General features: G+C 36.0%; 1 protein-coding gene across 1 annotated transcript; it reads right to left on the bottom strand.

The window, feature by feature from the left end:
- Nucleotides 1-8,553: 8,553 nt before the first annotated feature.
- Nucleotides 8,554-10,371, bottom strand: LOC127129302 (protein MAIN-LIKE 1). Its single transcript, XM_051058527.1, has 3 exons — nt 10,228-10,371; nt 9,815-9,984; nt 8,554-9,731 (listed from the first exon to the last, which is right to left on the bottom strand). Coding segments are annotated over exons 1-3 (939 nt in total). The 5' UTR covers nt 10,229-10,371; the 3' UTR covers nt 8,554-8,963.
- Between the last annotated feature and the right edge of the window lie 7,130 nt (nt 10,372-17,501).

Consider the following 17,501-nt stretch of genomic DNA (forward strand, 5'->3'; position numbering starts at 1 on the left):
ATCTCTTGCCAATCATGTAAACTCCTAGTTGGTAAAGTTATTGCACGAGTATGTTGATGTTTTCGCTTGGTCATATCAAGATATGCCAGGGTTAGACACTAACATTGTTGAACATCATTTTCCACTCAAGCCTGAATGTCCTCCCGTTAAGCAAAATCTCAGAAGGACCAGACCCGACATGCCACTCAAGATCAGAGAAGAGGTTAAGAAGCAGTTTGATGTTGGCTTTTTTGCTATTTCTGAGTATCCACGGTGGGTTGCTAACATCATTCCAGTTCCAAAAAATGATGGTAAAGTTAGAATGTGTGTAGATTACCGAGACCTCAATAAAGCGAGCCCAAAGGATGACTTCCCTTTGCCTCATATTGATGTCTTGGTTGATAATACAACTCATTTTTCTATATTTTCCTTCATGGATGGGTTTTTCAGGTATAAGCAGATAAAGATGTCGCCAGAAGATATGGAGAAGACAACTTTCATCACACCTTGGGGAACTTACTACTACAAAGTAATGTCGTTCGACTTGAAGAATGCAGGAGCAACATATCAACGTGCCATGGTAACCTTCTTTCAAGATATGATTCACGAAGAGATTGAGGTTTACGTGGACGACATGATTGCCAAATTCAGAACTGAGGAAGATCACTTGGGGAACATGAGGAAATTGTTTGTCAGACTCCGAAAGTTTAAGTTGCGCCTGAATCCAGCTAAGTGCATTTTTGGGGTCCGATCCGGTAAACTCTTGGGTTTCATAGTCAGTCAAAAGGGTATTGAGGTTGATCCCGACGAAGTTCGAGCCATCCAAGAAATGCCATCTCCCCAAACAAAAAAAGAATTCTGAGGTTTCCTTGGTCGACTCAACTACATCTCCAGATTCATATCACATTTAACGGCTACCTGCGAACCGATATTCAAACTATTGAGAAAGAATCAATAGATTGTGTGGAATAATGATTGCCAAGCGGCATTTGACAAAATAAAAAAGTACTTGCAAGAGTCACCAATCCTGATACCGCTGGTTCCTGGTAGGCCCCTCATTATGTACCTCACAGTACTCGATGAATCTACGGGCTGCGTTTTAGGTCAACATGACGACACAGGAAAAAAGGAACATGTTATTTACTATCTCAACAAGAAATTCACTGAAGGCGAGACCAGATACTCACTTTTGGGGAAGACTTGTTGTGATTTGACTTGGGTTGCTCGACGCCAGAGACAATATATGATTTGCCATACCACTTTATTGATATCCAAAATGGATCCGATAAAGTATATCTTCGAAAAGCCTATTGTTACTGGTATAATTGCCCGGTGGCAAATGTTATTGAATGAGTATGATATTCAGTATGTGACCCAGAAAGTAATAAAGGGGAGTGTTTTGTCTGACTACGTGGCTCACCTACCCCGTGGAAGGTTATCAATCGTTGAGGTTCGACTTCCCAAACGAAGACATTATGTTTATTACAGACTTCATTATACCAGGCTCTGAGATAAGCCCTGAGGAAGGCCCCGAACCAGGATCACGATGGATGCTCGTGTTCGACGGTGCTTCCAATGCTTGAGGCCATGGCATAGGTGCTGTTATCACTTCCCTAACCGGTTTCCACCTTCCATTTACCGCTAGATTATATTTAGATTGCACAATAGTATGACAGAATATGAAGCATGTATCTACGGTCTAGAGGCAGCCGTCGACTTAAGGATCAAGATTCCTGAGGTATGCGGTGATTCAACTCTGGTAATAAGTCAGGTAAAAGGTGATTGAGAGACTCATAATAGCAAGTTGATACCTTATAAAGAGCATATCAGAAAATTGATACCCTACTTTGACGAAATTTCCTTTCATCATATTCCTAGGGAAGAAAATCAGTTAGCAGAAGCTCTAGCTACGTTGGCATCTATGTTCAAAGTCAAATGGAAGAATGAATCATCAGCTATCCATATTGAACACTTAGATGGACCAGTGCATTGTCTAGCAATCGAGGTCGATCCCGATGATAAGCCCTAGTTCTATGACATAAAGACATTTCTGGAGAAACAACAATATCCCAAGGGTATATCCATTACTGATAAGAAGGCTCTGAGAAGACTGTCTCCCAAGTTCTTCCTAAACGGTGATGTGTTATACAAAGCGAAATTATGATTCCGTGCTGCTCAGATGCGTGGATAGACACGAAGCTAGTACGACGATCATAAAATCCATTTATGAAGGCTGCGAGGGTGTACATGCGAAAGGTCCTGCTAGGCCAAGAAGATTCTCTGGGTTGGGTATTACTGGACGACAATGGAGGTTGGCTGTTACAACTTTATTAGAAGATGTCACAAATGTCATATATACGGTGACAAGATCTTTGTGCCACCGACTCCGTTGAATGTTTTGACTTCTCCATGGCCTTTTTCTATGTGAGGTATTGACATGATTGGGATGATAAAGCCTAAAGCCTCCAACGATCATTGATTCATCCTGGTCGCCATTGATTACTTCATGAAATGTGTCAAAGTTGCTTCATATGCCAATGTCACTCGACAGGTGGTTACCCGATTTATCAAGAAAGAGATTATTTGCCGCTATGGAATTCCTAGCAAGATCATCACTGACAATGCTAGTAATCTCAACAACAATATGATGAAGGAGTTGTGCGAAGAATTTAAGATCGAGCACCATAACTCTTCACCATACCGGCCTAAGATGAACGGCACCGTAGAAGCAGCTAATAAGAACATCAAAAGAATCATCCAGAAAATGGTCAAGACATACAAGGACTGGCATGAGATGTTACCCTTTGCTCTGCATGGTTACAGAACCTCGGTTCACACATGCACTGGAGAAACTCCATACTCGTTGGTATATGGGATGAAGGTTGTCCTACCAATTGAAGTCGAGATCCCCTCACTCAGACTCATCATGGAGGCTGACCTCGATGAAGTTGAATGGGTTCAATCACGGTATGACCAGCTGAATCTGATCGAAGAAAAGCGTTTGACAGTCTTCTGTCATGGTCAGTTGTACCAAAGATGTCTCAAACGAGCTTTTGATAAGAAAGTTCTCCCTCGTGAGTACCGCGCAAGAGAATTCGTGCTTAAAAGGCATTCTGCTATTCACTCGGACCCTCGGGGCAAATGGACTCCCAACTACGAAGGACATTTCGTCATCAAGAAGGCCTTCTCAGGTGGGGCTCTAATCCTCACGACAATGGATGGGGAAGATTTTCCATCGCCAGTGAATGCAAACATAGTCAAAAAATATTAAGCCTAAAGAGAAATGATGAAATCCCGCTAGATTAATCCTTACAAAATTGATCTAGGCAAAAATGGCTATCCCAATAGACCAAAATATGAATTGTCCATGCAAAAGTTAGGGGAACAAATATAGAGCTCGCTAAGTCGAAAGCCCGAAAGGGAGGTTTAGGAAAAAAGGAGCATCCCGGTGGACAAAAAGAATAAAAAATGTCCAAGAAAAAGTTAGGGATAAAGGCATTGACTATGACCCTTGAGCCCATTACGTTACAAGCTAGATATCGGATGGTCAAAGATCAATCCAATCATCGCCAGACAAAGCGAGTTCTCGGGATTCGGGTTCTACAGTAGACAACAGACAATGTTGTAATCAATGGAAAATACAAAAGAATATATTTCCCATTGCCATTTCATTTATTTTTCAATTTTTGCGACATCCTCCTTAAGGTTGCTTGCATCTTTGTACATACCATATGTATAGTTTCATATCAATAAAATCCAGTTCATTTCATCAAATACTTTTCTTCTTATGTATTTTGTGTGCAAAATAACTGGTTTATCTTATTCACATAATGCCTTAAAATTTCAGGGAATAATAAAAGCTACACTAAAGGAAAACATTATGCATTACTGTAAAACCCCGATAAACTTAAAAAGATGACTGGTAGTTCGAAAGTCTTGCTTGAACACCTGTGACAGCTAAGTGGCTGCCATATTGAGTCGTGTACCCCGATCCTCCACAGGCAGATAGATCTTGGACAACATCATTAATACCTGAACTGTATAATATTAACCTTTGATAGCCGACGATGAGTCGGAGTTCCCTCTACATCCAAGAACCATACCTCATGAATAATATCCGTCTAATCAAATAAACACTCGTGCATCATGAAAATAAGGCATACACCATGCAACATGCATACCATGCTCTATATCCACGATATCAAAAGACATGTCTGACCATCCTCAACAGGAAAATTTTTGGGATACGTTGGTATTTAATCATCTTCTACCTTGAATGCTTGAAGAGCTTCCACAATTCTCGCATTCAGGCTCAAGAAGATTAAATAGGGGCAGTTGTTGTACCCTACAAATTTTCCCTCCCACTCTTCTCATTATATCATTCAACCACTTCATCTAAGGACTATTATACACGTCTCATGCTGCATACACATGCATAAATCATTCATGATGGGCTCAAGATTGTCGAATTGTAAAGTTAAGGTTGAGTTGATTGACCCTGGGGGGTGGACTTTCCAGTTTGGCCTTTGAAGTCATGTTTTCAACAGGGGGCCATTGCAGTGTTTGTTTTGTTCCAAATTCATGTGGATAATTCGGACTCCATTTGTTTCATGGTTTGATTAAATTCAGGGGCGATCTTAGAAGCAATTTCAGTTCAATTTCATCGGGTTTTTTTAAAGCAGTTGATTAATGGACTCGATTTTAAATTTTGAAATTGCTCTTCTTGATCCTAATTCCCATTTAATGGTGAAGTTTTAATTAATTTCATTCATTTCTGAATTACTTGGACCATTGAAAGTAAGTTTAAATGTGGGAATCAATTTGATTAATTTTAATTTCCAATTCAATTTTGGGAGTTTATTTGAATCATTTTTTTGATTCGACGTCGAAGTCGATGCTAATTCCAATTAATTTTGAAGGTGGATTAATGTTAAAATTAAATCATTTTAATTGGTCTTTTTATGAGTATTGTAGTCCAATTAATTTTGAAGGTGGATTAATGTTAAAATTAAATCATTTTAATTGGTCTTTTTATGAGTATTGTAGTCTTGTAGTGTTTTTTTTAGGAAAATTTTACCTTGTACCCCTACAATTAATCTCATACCCCTACAAAAATTTAAAAATTCCCATTTTACCCTTAATTGGTTTTAACCAATTTACCATTTCATTTTTACCATTCAGTTGAAAATTACAAAAATTACACTTTCACACCCCTCGCACCGGAACACTTGCAAAAAGACTTCCGGTATGTATTTTTCCAAACCGGGAGACTTTTGGGAAGACTTCCGGAACACAAAAAAAGCAAACCGGAACACTTAAGGAAAGAGTTCCGGTTCACATAAAAAAAAATTCAAAAAAAATTTGCATACCGGAACTCTTTGGAGAAGTGTTCCGGTTTGCTTTTTTTGTGTATCGGAAGTCTTTCTTTAAGTCTTCCGGTACGTGTTTTTTTTTTTTTTTTTTTTTTTTTTTTTTTTTTTTACAGAAATGGAAAATCTTCCCAAAATATGTGTAGATACTACTGATGCGTTTATGACGACGGAAAGATTTGGTACACGAGAAGAGGTTATCAGATGGATTAAAGAGGTTGGAATCGACAATAAAGTAACTGTTATTATCAGTCGTTCAGATACTGAAACGGGGAAGAGAGGGAGAAGTAACAAAATAATATTTGGCTGTGATAAACGTGGGAAACACAAGATTAGTGATAGTGGTACCCAAAGTGCGTCCAAGAAATGTGGATGTCCATTTAAAATCAGGTCGACTCCGGCGAAAGATGGATCTGGTTGGAAGATTGATGTAAAATGTGGGTTACATAATCATGGTTTACCTGATAGATTAGAAGGTCATTCGTTTATTGGTAGGTTGACCACAGATGAGAAGCAACATGTCGCTGATTTGGCAAAGAGACATGTAGCACCTAGAAACATTTTGCTTTCCTTGCAAGACAAGTTTCCTGAGAATGTCACTCGTATTACGCAAGTATACAAGCATAAGAGTGTGATAGAAAAAGAGATAAGAGGTCCAAGGAGTGAGATACAACATCTGTTTAAGCTTATTGAGGATGCAGGATATGTGTATTGGAGTAGAAAAAAGGATGACTCGGAAGTGGTGAGAGAGATATTTTGGGCACATCCTGATTCAGTGAAGTTGTTGAATATATTTTCGATTGTGTTAGTTATGGATAGCACCTACAAGACAAACAAATATAGACAACCTTTGTTTGAAATTGTTGGCATGACATCGACTGAGTTGACTTTTGCTGTTGGATTTGCATATATGGAGTCTGAGCAAACAGAGAATTTTTGCTGGGTATTGGAGAAATTAAAAGAGTTGTTTGTGAAGAAAGACATGTGTCCACAAGTGATTTTGACAGATAGAGATCTTGCTTTGATGAAAGCAATTGAAGTTGTGTTTCCCAACTCGATTAATTTGCTATGTAGATTTCACATTAACAAAAACGTTGGTGCCAAATGCAAACAACATGTGGTGAATGACCTGCAAAAGACGATAGACACATTATGGATGGAAGTTGTCTGGGCTAGTGATGAGGTTGAGTATGGTCAGCGGTTGCATCAACTTGAGCAAGCATGTGTTGATTATAGTGGATTTATTAATTATGTGAAAGACACATGGTTGACTCCACATAGGCATAGATTTGTTGGAGCATGGATTAATCGAGTCCTACATTTGGGTAACACAACGACTAATCGGTACGTCTTATAATTTTATATTTGATATTTTTTTTTATGTTTTTTGATGTGTTATTTTCAATATCTGATATTTTTAATACTTGATATTTTCAATATCTAATGGTATTTTTTATATCTGATTTTTAGGGTTGAATCTGCTCATTGGAAGTTAAAGCAGATGTTAGGAAACAGTATAGGTGACATGGTCAAATGTTGGGAAGCCATGAATAACAACTTGAGGTTACAACTGGGAAACATTAGAGCTTCATTTCAAAAGAGTTTTTACGAAGTTGAGAACGCGCACGTAAGTCCCTTTTATGGTTATTTGCGTGGTTCCGTATCTCGAGCTGCTTTGAGACGTATTGCTGAAGAGTTATTGAGAGTTGATTATGTTGGAACTAACAGGCAAATATGTGGTTGTACTCTTAGAACATCTTATGGGTTACCTTGTGCTTGTGAGTTAGGAAGATACAGAGTAGGTGGTATACCGATACCCATTGATGTTGTTCATGTTCTTTGGAGGAAACTAACTATGGAAGTTGAGTTAGAGATAGGTGAAGATGATGGATCAGAGGTGGATATGACAGCTGCAATGGATGAGTTGTGGAGACGATTTAGGTCATTAGATGTTGTTGGGAAAAGGGCATTAAGGAGTAGGGTATGTGAACTAGCATACCCAACAATGACAACATTGTGTCCACCACCTGAGAAAATAAAAACCAAAGGAGGAGTGAAGAAGAAAGGGAAAAAACCAGCAGATTATGATGTTTATAGGGACCCTTCGTATCATGAGTATGTTGATAAGGCATCTCAATCTTCACAAAGGCAATCTCAACCATCACAGACTTCGAAGAAGATCAAATTATCAAAGAAGCAACCACAATTCATTGTTCAATTTCCTAATCATATTAGGTCATACATTGAAGATGTAGTTAATGTTGAATCAGATGGTAATTGTGGATTTAGAGTCATTGCATCATTGCATGGATATGGTGAGGATGGTTGGTCAATGGTTCGCAGAGAGTTGGGGTTGGAATTAATAGACAAGGATAGGTCAACTTTGTATGACAAGTTATTTTCTAATCGGTTGTCAGCTGTGAGAGAATCTTTGATGATAGAATCGTTTGGTTCACAGCCACCTGAAAAATGGATGAGTCTACCAGATATGGGTTACTTGATAGCGAATCGTTATAATGTTGTACTTGTCTGTTTAGGCAATCCGTGCATCACTTTCTTTCCGATGACAAGTTCACATTCACCAAATGTCTCTATTTATTGCATTGGTTTTGTTAACCAGAATCATTGGGTTCAGGTATGTATTTATATGTCTAAATATTTTAATTATTCCAGTTAATATTTTATGTTATATGACTTAATCTTTTAATTATTTTACTTTATCAGGTTAACATGAAAGAGGGGTTTCCATTGCCACTGGTCACATTAGATTGGAAGAAATTTCGTTCTCATATAGCAACTACTTGGATGCTAGGATTTGCAGGACGTATGCAACATTGGCAATTACTTACACCTGTATTAGCATGATTATGTAATCAAAACATAAATATGTAATCAAAACATGAAATCTATATTATTATGTCTATTATATTCAAAGCTTAATACATATAATCAATGTGAACGAGAAATATGCAAAGCTTCAAATAAATCAGAAAACTGTGGATCTTCCTCTTCAGCATTAACCTGTCTCAGATAGCGACGAATCAATGTAGATACACGAGCCCAATCAGGATCAGATGGCCCAGCGTCATATACAGGAACGGGTACCTCTCTAGGAGCGTCACGATGGGGAGGGACCAACCGTGGATGGGAAACACGATAATACCACTCCAGATAACCGTCTACTACCTCTGATGGAGTGGTGGCCACGGAAGATGAACCGATCACATCGACAACACTCTGATGGTAACTGATCCAATCAACATCAATATCCGTCGCCATCATACAATCCAGAGGTGGGGATGGAACATACTGCCTATACCCGAACTGACGTAAACATCTATCAGGCAAGTATGGAACAACTGTTTCACCCCACTTCAAACAGCCCCTGTAAAGACATATCTCATCAAATACACGCCATGCTCTATGATCCTCAAATGGTCGCCAGATGACGTCGGTAGGTGTCAGCTCGTCCAAAATAGGTCGTAAATCATCGACCTTCAGGACTCCCTGTCTATACGACCATCTCATCGCTCGGGGAAGACCACAGTTTCCAGCAGGATTCCAATTCTCCCCTCTTTTTCCAACAGTTGGAAAATACTCGTGAATCCAACACTGTTACAAAATAAAAACATAATAAATAAAACAAATTAAGTTACAATATTTTATAAAATGAATCCAACACTTAATTAACAAAATTAAATTATATACATGTAGGAGAGTAGGATATCCACCTAGCTGTTTGCAACTGTACATGGACGCATCTCCAAGATATCGGTAGAGGGTAACTAGTGCAGCTGCTCCCCAACTATATCCTGAACATCCATCCAAGTCCCTAAACAGGAGGAGGTATCGTGCCTCTACAAGTGTAAAGGTCTTATCAGCAAATATGGTGGAACCCACCAACATCAATAGATATGCTCTAGTCGCATATGCCCAGCTGGAAGCAGCCCTATGATGTACGAATATATCATATAACCACTCCAACTTGTAATACGACCCCCTGCAGCTCCGAACATGTGACTGTGCCTGACTCTGTGACACTCCTAGGTAGTCAACAGCAAGTTCAACAGCTAGCTCTTCAGTCACATCCTGAGGACTCCAAAAGATACCCCTAATGGGCAAGTGAAGTAGACATGCGACATCATCTAAAGTAATGCTCATTTCACCAAACGGCATGTGAAATGAAGATGTCTCTAGATGCCATCTTTCCACAAATGCAGAGACAAGATTTGTGTCTATCTTGTTCAGACTCGTTCTCTGCAGTGAAGCTAAACCGGATCTAGATACCCAACTCTCCATCTGTGGTGGAAGAGCCAATGGAACCCTAGAATTCAACTTCAGTCCATGTCCGGCAACCTTCAACTCTTTCTTTGGTCCTCTTTCCTAAAAACAATTAAAACACATTAGAAAACAAATTATAAAATATTCAACTATTATTCATTTTCAAATATAGTCCGTTTACTTACCTCACCGAACCATATATGTCGAGCAACATGATGCTCGTACTTCACCAAAAGCGATGTATCGTACGGCCCTCCTGGATATCCAGTCGGCTCAGCTGCAGCTGCAGATGAAGATGCACCCCGGTCTAACGTGCGGACTGGAATCCGGCCATCTGCACCTCTTCTTCGAACCACTGCAAAAATAATGTAAAAAAAAATAATTAAAAAAAAAAAAAAAATTACGTACCGGAACACTTCAAAGAAGAGTTCCGGTACACTTCATCCAAACCGGAAGACTTGAAGAAAGTGTTCCGGTATACAAGTATACAAACCGGAAGACTTTCTAGAAGACTTCCGGTTCAGTGTCCATAAAAACAACAAACCGGAACACTTTAGAGAAGTGTTCCGGTATACACTTTTCAAATCGGAAGACTTACTCTTAAGTGTTCCGGTATACAATGCAAAAACGCCAAAAAAATTTCTTCTCCGGAAGTCTTCAACGAAAATGGTAAAAAAAATTTGAAACGGAAAATATACCCTATTTATATGAGGGTATTTTGGTCAAAAAAATTTAAATGTAGGGGTATGGGTACAATTGTAGGGGTATAGGGTAAAATTTTCTTTTTTTAGACTCCAAATTTCATCAAGGCCCATTAACTCATTGGCCCACTAATTTAGCCATTCCAAAAAAATAGGAGAAAGAAAAAAGGGAATTGAAACGAGACAAATCCAACGCCATGAAGCAAGGTGAAATTGGAATGACAGTATAAGAAATATCAATACCAGTACAGTCCAAAATATCAATATCAGTACAGTCCATTTTCACCACAGTAGAAGCAGGAAACAGAAGCGCGATATACGCCATACGTCCATCTCAATGACAAAAACCAAAAATACCATACGCGATATAAGCCATACGCGATACGCACGTCTAAACAACGAAATCAAAACACCGTACGCGAAGCCAAACGTACATCCAAACGGCGATACGCACAACTTCGACCTGTAAAAAATGAAAAAAAAGTAACAGAATTAACGCAAGAACTTTCTGGAAGTGTGAATAACCGTCGACTCAGTGAGTTAACGGAATTAACTCATTGAGTCCCCTCTAACCAACTAACAGAAGAAGTAGATAAAGGAACTTGGGGTGGGCTATAAATACCAACCTGCGCTTCAGAAGAAGGATCTTTTGCCATTTTTCAATCACCTCCAATCGAGCTCCCCATTTTCTTCGCACTGCAACAACCTTCAACCTTCACCAGATTTCTTCATAGCAGAAGAAGAACAAGTCCTTGTTCAAACTCTTCACCAACTTTTACGTGTAACCAAGGAAACGAAAGACCTGCAACAGGACAATTTGATCAAGAAATTCTGAGGTCAAAGGATTCCGCAAAGACATTTCGGAAGAAGATTGGAGCAAGGAGAGGAAAGAAGATCCAAACCTGGAATTCTCGCATTGAAGCTTCGTACCGGTAAACGCTTTCTTTCTCCATTTAGATTCCGCCTTTCTTTAATTTGACGTGTGCACGAAGGTTGCAACGATTTGCATTTTGAATCATCTCGGAATTGGATCGTCGAACCACTCGTCTTCTTCATCGATCTATCGCCCTCTACAGCTCAACACTCTTGGTCTTTCACGATAACCTGCGCCCTTCACTTTCATCTAATTTAGAGCTTAGATCACTAACATGTCAAAGGTCTTATACAAGTCATCTGGTCAAATCCCAATGACCTAAAAGTCAAAAGAGATTCTTTTTGACTTTTTATTCTCCCTTTGATCCTACATTAAAGTCCAGTCTCTATTTTAGGATTTCTTTTAGGTTTGTTAAAACTAACCTATAGTTTTCATTAGGAAAGTTGGAGATTAATTTACTAGAAAAATATATTATAGAGGCATAATTGCTATTATTATATTTTTGGGACTAGTATTAACTTTTAGAATTTAGGGTTCAATAATTTTTTTTATTATGATTCGAAATTATATTATTATGATTAATATATAAAGTTAAATTATTCATTAAGTATTATTAAATTATTCATTAAGTTAAATTATTCATAAAGTTAAATTATTCATTAAGTATTATTCATTAAGACCCTTAATATAAAATAAAAATAAAAATAAAAGTGACAAATAAAGTAGAAAAATGAAAAAAAAAAGAGAAAAATATGATTAAAAAATCAACTTTGATAAGATTTGAACCCAAAACACATTTGTAACTCTTCACACTATACCAAATGGGCTATCATGATCATTCAAAATGAAATGTCACTAAAAATTCTAATAAGGGTAATAAGGGTATTGCTAACTTATGCCCTTGGGGCACAATTTAAGGTTTCTATTATTAAAAAAATTGTGTGGAATAAAACAAAATTTTAAGTTTTAAGAAATCAAATGCACGCAATCCAAAAAAATATTTCTATAAATTTATCATTTATCATTTGCCTTATATTAATAGCTACCATCTATATTTTCCTTTTTTACTTTTTTTAAGAATTAATATTATTAATTTGTATTATTATAAAAAAAATCTTGATATGTTAATTCACTTTATTGCCATTATTAAGTTTTATTGTTACTAATTTTTCATTATTAAAAAAAACATCAATAAAAAAAATATTTTTTTATTAGAATAAAGAAAAATATCCAAAAAAAAATTATAAAATAAAAAGATTTGAAAAGATTTTGTTCATATTTCTAAATATTGCCTTTTAGGATAGTGATTATATAGTTTTATGAAAGAATTAATTTGATTGATTAAAATAGGCATAAATCAAAAATTAAATGAAATTGGTTTATAGATTTTGATTATTTTTTTTAATTGTGATCAGATTTAATTTTGTGTACTTTTAAAGTTTTTACTCTTTTTTATATTTTTTACCTTCACTTAAATTATTTTAAAATTAAAATTTGTACTTTTTTATTTAACTTTTTATTTAATTTTCGAATTTCTTATTAAATTATTTTTAATTTTTATTATATTATTTATTTCTAATATATTTTAGTTTAAAAATAAAGGAAAATCAAAACAAAATTAAAAAAAAAATCAAAATCTTTTTATTCCTACTATTGTTACTATTTTGCAATATTATCTATTATTTTTAAATTATTTATTAATATTATTGCCTTATTATTATTATTATAGCATTAAAAATTACTTAAAAAATCAATTTCATTTATATTTTGATGTTATATTGTACTTAGATCACGAGTCCATCTAAATTCATTGGCTTGGTCCCTAAGAAATAGATAAGATCAAATTTGATAAAATCTTTCATAAATAATTCAATCGACACCCCCAATTTATATATTCTTACCCTAAAGTTGTTGCTCTTCATTGGTGTTGTATATATTTAATTTTGTTTTTTTATGTACGATTAACTTTAATGAACTTTTTATATAATCAAGTTTAATTATCATCATAAAATAAAATAATATAACTTTACAAAATTTTGTCTATACCATTTTCACAATTTTCTTTTACACCTAATTAACCTATTATCTTGCCAAAACTCATAACTATAATTCTAATAACCTAAAACAAAATCTCACAAAACCTAATAAAACAAACCTGCATTTTTTTTCACAGAGTTTATAAACTTTTTATAATTCTACATAAATCAAACTTGTTTCATTCTAATTTTCTAACACAAATAAACATGTAAAAATCTAACATTAAACCGTTAGTAAACCATTAGTGTAATTACTAACTGATATAATTCAACTAATTGATAACATTAACACCAACAATTAAAAAATTAATAGTCTCACACTAACACAATTCCAAACACATCTTTAAAAAAAACGTCAAGTTGTTAACATTGAACCTTCCATATTTTTTCAATAAAACACTCAATACATAATTCACTCCCTGCCTATTTTAGTTTCTCTTTTTTATTAAAAGTAATGAATTGGTAAATAATTATTCTTCTTGTTTTATAATATTTTTGTTACTTTGTAAATAATTATATTCGTTATAGATATTGCATTATTAGATTATTTAATAATTTAGAATTAAATTAGGATAATTATAGTTAATTAATATTTGTACAGTAATTATTAATTAGAGTTATAACTTAAAATTAATTAAATTAATTTAGGATTTAATATAATAATGAGACTAATACAAAAATAATTAGATAATTATTTAGATAATATATAATTAGGGATTTAAATTGAAAATAGAGTTAATGTTATAATCAATCATAATTGGATTAATAATCAGTTATAACGAACAATATTCCCCTAAATAAAAATGATAACAATGAACAAAATAAAATATTAATTAATTAGAGAATATTAATTAATTAGAGAATTAGGATTAACCTTTGAATAATTTCGGGACAGTGAGATGACTTCTTGTGATAAGTTTATGATTTTGATTATCTAATTAGGGAAAATAATTAAGGGATAAAGGAAATAACACATAATATTAACCTTTACAATTAACTTATTTTTATTTAACATAAAATAATTATACATATATTATGAGTTTATTTTCTAAATCAAACTAATTATTATATTTTTGCAAATTAACAAACAACTAAAATCAACTTCACACCTAAATATGAGATAACAAACTAAATATTTAATTGATTAGGGATTAATATAATGAAATTTTTTGGTTAATTGATTGAGATTTTTTGGGATAACTATGAGATAGAAATTTGGGATAAAAAAATTAGGGATAAATGAGATAAAATTATAGGGTTTTAAGGGGAAAAAATAAGGGATAAATCGAGGGATATAAATTGGAGATAGAAATTGGGATAAGGGATATGTCATATAAATATATAATATTTATTTTCATAAATAAATTAAGTATTTTATTTTTTTGTAATCAATAATGGAGATAATCATGGGATAAATCTCTAAGAAAGTTTTAGGGTTTCAAGGATAAAAAAAGTCAGAGATAACGTATATAATATTTGGGTTTATGAGATAAACTTTTAATATTTTCATGAAATAAATATATAATATCATTATTTATTTATTTTCTTAAATAAATTAATCATTATATCTTTGCAAATAATCAAGAGATAAAATCAATTCAACACACTTCAAACTATAAGTCCTCTACCCTAGTGTATTGAGACATTTTCTTAAAATCAATCACTTCTCCGTCTCCAGTGCGTGATGTCGCAACCTACGAAAAAAAACAACCGGCGAAAAAGAAAATGACAGAAGAGTCGCCACCGTGCGTTATTTATCCCAAAGGAGGGAAAGGAAACGCTCGAAGTAAACCTGGAAAAAGGAAAGGAAAAGACAAGGTCTCGCAACCAAATCTTGGGTTCGGGAGCCGATTATGCGAAGGGAAGGTATTAGCACCCCTACGCATTCGTAGTACTCTACGGGATCCACTCTTGTTGTTCTTGTTTAAAGGGTGTGGGTTTATCTAATGTACTATTTACTAAAAGAGGGGTCAAAAGAAAATGACTCGCACGGATGTCGCATCCACTGCATACGTATCTCATCTGAATATGAGAATCAGAGTCTTCGTAGCTCGGCTACCTAAGGGTTAAAGAGATGTGTGCTCGCTAAGACATCGCATCTTATGTCTACGTATCTCATCTGGAATGAGAATCAGAGCAAAACATAGTTCGGCTAACTACGGGGTTTGTTTTGGACGAACGACGTTACTACGCAATCTACTGGATGCTCGACCTTTGGAGACTTACTCACCTGTAATAGAAGGAGTTAACGGGTTCTTAGGAGAAGAAAAATCAACGAGTTTGTTTGCGTTTTAGGAATGCTCACGCAAAAAAAGGAAGTCCTAGACGAAGGAACCGTGCTACCTTAGTTGACATGCAAACGAGAGACTATACGAAGCCTAGCAATCCTATGAGGGAGACGATCACACCATACAAAACAAACATGCATAAAGTAAAAACGCCAGCAAGGGGCTCAAACATACATGGGTAGGGCTTTAGTCAAGAGGGGTCATATCAACCTCGACAAACAAGCCATGGAAGGGTAATCAAACGGGCTCTTAACCACTGACACTGACTGTCAGGGTGAGCAGATCAAAAGGGTAATGAGGATAAGACCTCATAGCTCTTAACCCTGGACATGGTGAGCTCATGACAAAAAGTGGGGATTCAGGAAGGTGGAACCCTCTCCACTGACTGACCGGATAAAAGATCTTGGGCTTTTGTTCTGAAGCATCGACACGTAGTGCGAGCATAAAGAACGACACACTGAATAACGGGGGATTGACTACTAATCCCTTTTATCCGTCAATTGCCTCTTCGTGGAGGTCTTTAGCACTGGTGCCTCTTCTTGGAGGTCTTTAGGCACAAAAGTAAACACACAAAAACATTGCCTCCTATCGAGGTCTTCCAGCTATGAAAGCGGTAAAATGCTGAAAAAGATGTAAAAGGGATCAAGAGATCTACCACACGGATAAAGATCCGAAGTAATAACAACTAAAGAAGCAAGAAACCCAGAGTTCTCTCAAGCTAGCACCATCAAAGAAAGCAAGTCAGCAAAGTAATCGGAATAAATCTCCAAATGGTATCCCACAAATAAAGTGGAATACCAAGCAAGCTATCTCTTCAAGAATCACGTGAGCCCTCACAAAAACTCAGCAAACAGGTTAGAGAAAACAAGATGGGGTGCAATCAAGAGTTGCACCAAACCAGAATCAAAATATAGCCACATGAATCATGCCATTAAAGTTCACAAAAAGCTCACAAAAAGCAACCAAGGGTAGGAGGCCTAAACCTCTTGTTAAACAGATGCATCAGAAGGGGTATCGAAATTCAAAGTCAGGGGGCAAGGATCCACACATCAAGACATGACATACATACCAAAACATGTGCCCGGATGCAATAGAAAACATATCATAACAAACACAAAACAAATTGGGGGGCAAACAGAAAAAACAGCTACTGTCGCGATCGCTACTGCTTCGCTTAGCGAAGCTTCGCTGCAGGCTTGCCTAGCGAAGCGGCTAGCGAATGCCTGCGGGTCCTTGGTTCTCCATTGATAACAGTACGATTTCAGTAATTAAGTGATCAAACATTCAAGGCATTGTTCTACACATTCATGCATAGCTAAAACCCATATGTGAAACCTAAATATACCCATTCTTCCAAATTCACCCATAATACCTCATACATTCAAGAAATTCAAATTGAAAGCATAAAGTAGTGGAAATAGGGCAAACCTGATTGGAGAGATCGAATGAAATTCAATTGTACGGTTGGGTTTGCAGAACAATCTTATGGTTTATATGAGAGGGAATTGGTTCTTTGCAGATGAGTTCCCTTCAGTCTCTAGAGTCTGCTCTGAATTAGTTCTCACTCTCTCTGTCTCTCTGTTTATCTGTCTATCTGTCTCTTTTTTTCTCTAGGGTTTTGTTTCAATGAAATTTAGAATTTATAACCTGATTTTCGTGGCTTTGTGGGCTCAAAATGAGGGCAACTCAAGCCCATGACTTTCTGTTTTATTTTCAAAATGTGTGGGCTTCGCCTAGCGAAGGATCTGCTCGCCTAGCGAACATGACAGTTCAGCCTCGCTAGGCGAACCCTGTTGCTCGCCTAGCGAGCATGACAGCTCAGAAACAGGCTTTTGCTCCTTCAAGATTAGCGTTTTGAATGATGAATAGACCCCATTTGAACATGTTGGAAGTAACTCAAGTCTTTCCCTTGTGTTGACTGATCACCCAGATAGAACCCACAAAGTGTCTTGGATGGCATTCAAGTTTCCTGG

The sequence above is a fragment of the Lathyrus oleraceus genome, chromosome 3 (genome assembly GCF_024323335.1).
Source record: "Lathyrus oleraceus cultivar Zhongwan6 chromosome 3, CAAS_Psat_ZW6_1.0, whole genome shotgun sequence".
NCBI lineage: Eukaryota > Viridiplantae > Streptophyta > Magnoliopsida > Fabales > Fabaceae > Lathyrus > Lathyrus oleraceus.

What these genes read in the sequence shown, in the direction of transcription:
- LOC127129302 (XM_051058527.1), bottom strand. An exon ending in GACATATATGGTTCGGTGAG is followed by an intron (nt 9,732 to 9,814) that starts GTAAGTAAACGG and finishes AATTGTTTTTAG; the next exon opens with GAAAGAGGACCAAAGAAAGA.